General features: G+C 41.3%; 2 protein-coding genes and 1 long non-coding RNA gene across 4 annotated transcripts in view; 2 read left to right on the top strand and 1 right to left on the bottom strand.

The window, feature by feature from the left end:
* Positions 1 to 151: 151 nt before the first annotated feature.
* On the top strand, positions 152 to 4213 carry Mgat1 (alpha-1,3-mannosyl-glycoprotein 2-beta-N-acetylglucosaminyltransferase). Of its 2 annotated transcripts, XR_016270190.1 has the most exons (7): positions 152 to 1190; positions 1248 to 1678; positions 1736 to 1840; positions 1902 to 1992; positions 2055 to 2225; positions 2290 to 3297; positions 3414 to 4213. XR_016270190.1 is itself a non-coding variant. In XM_018012485.2 (6 exons), the coding sequence occupies exons 1-6, from the start codon at positions 720 to 722 to the stop codon at positions 2401 to 2403; spliced, it is 1383 nt and encodes a 460-aa protein (XP_017867974.1). In that variant the 5' UTR covers positions 152 to 719; the 3' UTR covers positions 2404 to 3365. The 2 variants fall into 2 exon arrangements, 1 of the variants encoding a protein (XP_017867974.1); XM_018012485.2 differs by lacking the exon at positions 3414 to 4213 and having other exon boundaries at positions 2290 to 3365.
* On the bottom strand, positions 2970 to 7089 carry lms (lateral muscles scarcer). The gene is made up of 3 exons (XM_018012488.2): positions 6052 to 7089; positions 4246 to 4391; positions 2970 to 4179 (listed from the first exon to the last, which is right to left on the bottom strand). Exons 1-3 carry the CDS (start codon positions 6311 to 6313, stop codon positions 3403 to 3405), a joined length of 1185 nt encoding a protein of 394 aa, XP_017867977.1. The 5' UTR covers positions 6314 to 7089; the 3' UTR covers positions 2970 to 3402.
* LOC149268464 (uncharacterized) overlaps positions 5755 to 7195 on the top strand; it is a 73511-nt gene continuing 72070 nt past the window's right edge. Inside the window, exon 1 of the long non-coding RNA XR_016270191.1 lies at positions 5755 to 5845. This is a non-coding gene — a long non-coding RNA (uncharacterized LOC149268464). The remainder of the gene's footprint in view (positions 5846 to 7195) is intronic.

The following is a 7195-nucleotide window of genomic DNA, read 5'->3' as shown; positions in this document are numbered from 1 at the left end:
GTAGTTTTGTATATAACAGAAGAATGCACGTTTAAATTACGCGCGTAGTAGCTTAACATACCACTGTTATGCGTACAGTGCCATTTTGAGTACGAATAACAGCTACAGTGCTGCTAAACATTGTAGAGCAAAACAGCTGATAGTTAAAGTGTGACCGGCTCTGTGCTCATTTAGAATACCACAAGCACATCTAACAACAAAACCGTTTTTATAATTAGGTGGAAGAAGCAACGTGTGCGTTTTCGTTTGGTTTACGCTATTGTAACGCTTTTGCCAGGCTGGCGCATTGTGCGAAAGAACAACAGAGTTGGCAGTTAAACAAGGCGCTGGTGCGTAACGCGCGATCCAATTGATAAATGTAGTAACATCGCTAGCCACCACTACCCGCCCCCAGCAGCCGTCGATGCAGCATCAACCGTGCAAAATTTTGCCGCTGCAAGGGCTGCTTTTGCCCAACGCATCGACGACAGCATTGCGAACAACAACAAAGCTTCCACACCCACCGATATATTCAGCACGCAATAGATGAGCGCACCTGGCGCTTCATATAAACAATTTCTATTTTCACGTAACAGACGACCAGAGCCAGCCACAGCGAACAGATGCTACGCGACTAGCTGGAAAGAGAAACGAAAGAGAATTAGTAACGGAAACAGCAACAACCACACTTAATGACCACCTAATCTCACACACCCACACATAAACACAGACGTTGCAAAATGCGTACACGTAAGGTACAAATTTTGGTTATTGGCGTCCTCATCCTATGGACATTCGTTACGTACTACATATTGCTGCACAACAGCAGTGTCCAATCGGATACGAAGCAGAAGGAGCAGCAGCAGCTGAAGCAGCTCTTCCCGAAAGCATTACTGGAGCAATCGAAGAGTTTGAAAATAAGTGATACGCTTGTGAGTTTTCTCAAATTGAGATACATGAATCAGGAGACGAGCACCACGCCGAAAATAACAATTGTTGCCGCTGAAATATCAAACGAACTGCAGGAGCAGCAGCTGAAGACAACGGCCACAACATCAGCGCAAATACCAACAAAAACATATCTGGCAAATGGAGAGCCTGTCATTCCCATTCTGGTATTTGCCTGCAATCGCATTTCGGTGGTCAAGTGTCTGGAGAATCTTGTGCAATATCGACCCAGCGTCGAGCAATTTCCCATCATCGTATCGCAGGTAAATCTCTGACATTCAATAGCCGCATACAATATCTAATGTACCTCTCCGTTGCAGGACTGCGGCGATGAGTTGACCAAACAAGCCATTCAATCCTTTGGCAATCAACTAACGCTCATCGAACAGCCCGACCAAAGCGATATTATGGTCCTGCCCAAGGAAAAGAAATTTAAGGGCTACTATAAGATAGCACGCCACTATGGCTGGGCTCTGAACACCACCTTTCATGTAGGATTCGAATATGTAGTCATTGTGGAGGATGATTTGAATGTGGCACCAGATTTCTTTGAATACTTTTTGGCCACACACAAGCTGCTCAAGCAGGACAAGAGTCTTTGGTGCGTCTCCGCATGGAATGACAATGGTAAGGCAAATGTGGTGGATATCGGCAGCCCAGAGCTGCTCTACCGCACCGATTTCTTTCCCGGCTTGGGCTGGATGCTAACCAAGGATCTGTGGAGCGAACTCTCAGTCAAGTGGCCCAAGTCGTATGTATAAAGTGAAGTATATTCTATGTAATATTGTTAATCATTTATATTTTAAAGATTCTGGGATGATTGGATACGACATCCAGAGCAGCGCAAGGATCGTGTTTGCATTCGACCAGAAATCTCAAGAACACGTACTTTCGGCAAAATTGGTGTTTCCAAGTAAGTGCCTGATTTTGGCTACTAATGTAATTTCTATAAATCTTATAAATTCTTCTTTCAGCGGTTTGTTCTTCGACAAGTATTTAAAGCATATTAAGCTGAGCGAGCACTTTGTGCACTTCACGAAAATGAATTTGAGTTACTTACTTAAGGTGCGTATTACTTATGTCTTTATATTGCTGTGCTTTTCACTTATGTATATTTGCTGTTTTAGGATAACTATGATAATACGTTCTTGAAGCAAGTGTACGTGTTGCCCTTGGTTACCTTTGACGAGCTGCGTCGGAATCTTATTGCCAAGGAGGGCCCTGTGCGCATTCAGTACAACAATCGCGATCAATACAAACGCATCACTCGAATGTTGGGCCTCATGGATGACTTCAGGGTGAGCTTGACGCTAATGTTGTTGACATCAATATGTTGAAACATTTATCTTATCTAATTGATAGAGTGGAGTGCCACGCACAGCATACCATGGCATCGTGTCGTTCTACTATAACAAGCGACGTGTGCATTTAGCGCCAAGTGCCAACTGGAAAGGTTACGACTTATCATGGAGCTAACATCACTAAATTAGTTATCTATTAGCTAGAGTCTAAGCAACAGCTCAATGCAACCCGTAACGAATCAAAATGTTTGGTTAAAAAAACAATGTTTGCAATACCAAAAAATATTACTAATAGTTTATATATACATACTATTAAAATTATATATTTCTCATGACATAGCTTAGTCGTAAGTGTAAAATTGAATGAAACTTTCGCAACCAGTCCTAAAACAGTGCACTGCAGTGTAAGAACAGACTAGAACAGTTTCTATATACATATATGTATGTATATTAATTTGTAATACCTGTGAAGCGAGGCAGCTCCAATCGTGTGTTGAGTCACAGACCGCAACTCCCCCCTCCTAAAGATATGTAACCGAAGCAATAGTAAGCAACGACCAGAGGCATGTTGGAAAGTATTAGATATTATATATATATATGTAAATAGTCAGAGCTGTCGCTGACTTTGTTGCAATGATAATTCTGTTAATTCGCGTTAATTTACTGTACAAATAGACCTTTAGTTGTTAAGTTCACTAAACTCAACTCCAACTCCAGACCGAGCTCGACATTAAGCATAAGTTGTATGTGATTTTGTTTTATATAATTGTAATTTGTATTTGAATGAACGAAAGAGAAGAAAGAGAGAGAGAGAGAGAGAGAGAGAGCAGCCAACAAACAACCAACCCACTTGTAACATAGCATAGCCATAGTTAAAGTTAACTCTTAAGCATTTCTGATGACTGGCACACAAACACACTCACTCACGCAGAGACTCCAGTGAATCAACACAGACTCGATTGCCATCAGCCCCTTGTGTGCCACGGTCATATAGTGATAGCGACCCCAACCTACAGACAACACATGACAACAACAACAACAACAACACATAACATCAATATGACTTTAGGTATTTATATGAGCATATTTTTTGCGTGTGATGCATATAAAACATAAAACTGTAATAATAACTAATAACTAGTTTCATTATATTTATATATATAAATTGATTGGGCTACTCCACAGCATCCTCATCTTCGTCCAGCTGCTCGCAGTCAATGTCGCTGCACTCGGACTCGGACTGCGTGCCACATCGACTACGTTGCGCCTGCGCCAGTGCCTCGTGTCCAAAGCCGCAGGAGATGCTGTTGCTGTTGCTGTTGCCGTTGCCATTGCTATTGCTGCTGTTGCTGCTGTTGGCAGCTGGCAGGCCCTTGTGCAGCAGCAAATTGGCATTGGCATCGCCGAAGACACGCTCCAGTTCGGCCAGGCCATTGCTGGCGCTCGGTTCCGTTTCCGGCGGCAGCGTGGCATACTTCAGCTGCAGATAGGACTCGCTGTGGCCGTGCGGCTGATAGTCAACGAAGCTGCTTGGATAGGGCTTGCAGCGTGGCACGTAGCCAGCTGCTGTGGCAGCTGCTCCGCTCGTCGCCTGTGGCTTGGCCAGCCCGAAGGGCAGCGCAAAGTTCAGCGGTTGGCCACGCGACAAGATGGCATTCCGGGCACTCTCCATGACGCTGGAGGCGTGCAGCGGCGTCAGACCGGGTGCACTGGCTGGTGGTCCGTAGGAGCGCATGGGCGGGGCTGCTCCACTGCCATTCAGCATGATGGACTGTATGGGCGTGGGCCCGGCAGGTGTTTGGCTAAACAGCCAGAGGCGATCGCCCACCACCATGGGGCGTGCCATGCCGCCCATGCCCAGCTGTGAATAGTAGTGGGATGCAAGAGTTTCCACATCCGAGGTGTATTTTCTCTTCCACTTGGTGCGTCGATTCTGAAACCAAATTTTAATCTAAAAAAGAAAATAAATAAAATTAATAATCATATTAGCCAATAGTTTCAGTTTGGCTAAGTGCACCTGCGTCTCGGTCAGCTGCAGCTGCTTGGCCAGCGCCGTTCGCTTCGCCACGGACAAATATTTGCCCCGCTCGAATTCCGTTTCCAGCGCCTTGATCTGTGCAGCGGAGAAGGCAGTGCGTGGACGCTTCTTGCGATCATCGTGCGCTGCAATCGAGAAAGGAATTTCAGTTGGAATCTCAATTGCCATCGCCTGCCAAACAATTTGCGACTAATTCGAATTAGCTGATTGCCTGTTCAATCCAATTAGATACCAATTGGCATTGCGATGGCACCCTGTATGCAAAACACTTTTAATTGGCAACATTTCATTTTGATTGTGGTCAGTGCATCTAATTGGCCATTTGGCAGACAAATTTACCCCCGCCCCTCCCCACCTGATTGCTAACAAATTGTCATATAAATTCACTGTGACATTCAGTCGGAAAATGAGATAAGCTAAAATGTTGCCAATGGCGCAGCTTTTCCGCCCAACATTCTGCATCATTAGCGGGCGGCGCATTTGTGACGCCCCTCGGAAAAGATAAGGTCTTGGATTATTTGTATGTGGATCGTGCAAATGACAGACGAGATCAGTCAACCGAGACATATTAGAGACTAATGCCATATTATAAATATTCCAACAATTAATCATAGATGACTGAAGAGAGGGAGGGAGGTAGAGTGAAGAGATATGAGGTGAATGCACAAATAAATTATTAAAAATAAGTTTTGATGTTGTTAACCTATTTGATATAAAAGTAATTTTTTTTAAATGGTTTATATTGTTGTCTACAATGCTTCAGACAGCTACAATCATATTTCTAAAAAAAAAAATATCGAAATCTTATTGGACTTATTGGACAACTTATATTTATGCAAAAATTTGTCTGTAATATCTTCATATTATATATTGAGAATTGAAGTTCACCTAGTAGATGTCTCTTGAATAGAGACTTCGGCTATTATCTCTCTCTATTCGTACTCTCAACGCATCGACTTCGTTTTGCTAATGTTCGTACTTTGAACATAATTAGAATAACATTGGAATAGTACAGCTGCTACAGATAATGACGAACAGCCCATTAAACACAGTTTCGTGATCGTGTTCAACTAAGCTTTGACTAAACTAAATATTTAATTCGTTGAACTAATTTACATTTAACATGCACTTGGCAGTTCAACAAGGAGTGCTTAATAATTTTAATCATTCGCTTAGCTATTATAGTCAGTCCGTGGTTTTTGAAAAAAAAAACCTAATTTAATTTTGAAGCAATGTTGTTCATTTATTTATTTTGTTTTATTAATTTTTTATTTATTTATTTATTTATTTTTATATTTTTGCAATTAAATGAAAGCTTCTAAATTTGTAAAATCAAGCATAGCTCGTTCTACAGTCGATAGTAAATGTAAAATAGCATATAATTATAAACTATGTGTTAATTATGTGATATGCTGATGTATATTCTGCTTTAAAAATGCATTAAATTGTTTGCATTTATGAGAATTAGCTCATCATAGAAAAGTTTTTATTTGATTGGAAGTTAGATGAAGAATTTCCGTTCTACTGTTTTTTTTTTTTTTTTTTTTTTTTTTTTTTTTTTTTTTTTTTTTTTTTTTTTGTGCCCAACTACCAGACTGCCTAAAAATTCGATAAATTATATAACAAATGCTACCAAACTTTCTGTTTTTTATTCAAAAACCCGGATTCTGGTTTTATGATATTTGTGTAATGCTTCTATATATCTATATAGGTACTCCCGGCAATATCCCGCCCTCTTACTAAAAAGCAAAATATTAATGAATATATATGAATATATCTACCCACCACTGCCATCGTCCGACGCTAGTTCGATATCACTTTTGTTGTCGTCCGGGCCATCCTCCAGGCAGCTCGATGTGGCGGGACTCGAGACACGCGAATCATCACAACTGCCACGCCCACTTGCATGAGATTGAGCCTCATGGATCACTTGATAGCTAGCTGCTTCATCAGCATAGTTTCGGGGCAAATGCGATTCGGGCTTGGCCAGAATTTGCTCGATCGAAAAACTGTGCGGATGGCGACGCACCACAGATTGAGCATTCATCGTAGACACTTGGACGTAGATCGGCGCGATACGGATCTACAGAGATGATCACGGTCTAGATCGGAAGCAGAGACAACAGTGCGCGACGACTTGCTACGAAAAACTAATTTGAATTTCGAATATGCAACATATCCTGCGTATTATAGAACTCAGAACAGAAAATTGTGGGCGGGGCCTGTGGCTATATAGCGCGCTCTTTTCATTCGCCCGATGTGTGATCTGTGTGCTATAGGAGAGAAAGGGAAAGCAACTCAAAGATGAAGACGAAGACGTCACACACACACACATACACACGCACACACATGTGTTTATTTATAAAACATGTGTGAAATTGTCGCAGCCTCTCGCTGTGCCAGGGGCGTGTCCACTTAATGTGTATCTCTGACTGATATATGCGTGTCTCGCCTAAATATTATTTACTGGGTTCTTAGTCTGATCGCCGATGATTAAAAGTCATAATTTTTGGCTAATTGTTAACAAGTCGAGCTATTTAATATTTCGATTGCTTTGCTAAATATACTTAATAAGTTAGCCACCATAATTCATCGGCAAGTGCGTATTACCATGTGGATGTGTGAGTAAGTGTGCCTGTGCGTGTGTAGGCGTGAGCGTGTGTCGAGTTGTTGCTTACAGTCTAAAGATGAATGTACTCATCAATTTTTGCTTATTTCAAGTATGCGAATTCAATTTTCTTGAAGTTGAAATTGATTTGCAGTAAAATTCTTGAATTACTCTGAAATAATCTGTGCTTTATATATCCATATTTTTTTTATTTAAAAATTATTTTATGTAACTCTTATAGGAGGATGATTCTAAAGAGATTAGTAAGTATATTTTTATTAAAATTGGTATGGTTGAATTTTTTTTAAAGAAAAATGTAAA

This window comes from Drosophila arizonae, chromosome 5 (genome assembly GCF_054131065.1).
Source record: "Drosophila arizonae isolate 15081-1271.41 chromosome 5, UAZ_ARI_1.0, whole genome shotgun sequence".
Lineage (NCBI taxonomy): Eukaryota > Metazoa > Arthropoda > Insecta > Diptera > Drosophilidae > Drosophila > Drosophila arizonae.
This window is presented reverse-complemented; position numbering and strand designations above follow the sequence as displayed.

Bases quoted from the DNA above. Each gene is read 5' to 3' on its own strand.
- Mgat1 (XM_018012485.2), top strand. From the start codon at position 720: ATGCGTACACGTAAGGTACAAATTTTGGTTATTGGCGTCCTCATCCTA. The intron at 1,679-1,735 runs GTATGTATAAAG...TATATTTTAAAG, and splicing joins TCAGTCAAGTGGCCCAAGTC to ATTCTGGGATGATTGGATAC. The intron at 2,226-2,289 runs GTGAGCTTGACG...TCTAATTGATAG, and splicing joins GCCTCATGGATGACTTCAGG to AGTGGAGTGCCACGCACAGC.
- lms (XM_018012488.2), bottom strand. From the start codon at position 6,313: ATGAATGCTCAATCTGTGGTGCGTCGCCATCCGCACAGTTTTTCGATC. The intron at 4,392-6,051 runs GTGGGTAGATAT...TCTCGATTGCAG, and splicing joins AGCGTCGGACGATGGCAGTG to CGCACGATGATCGCAAGAAG. The intron at 4,180-4,245 runs GTGCACTTAGCC...TTTCTTTTTTAG, and splicing joins TGCAGCTGACCGAGACGCAG to ATTAAAATTTGGTTTCAGAA.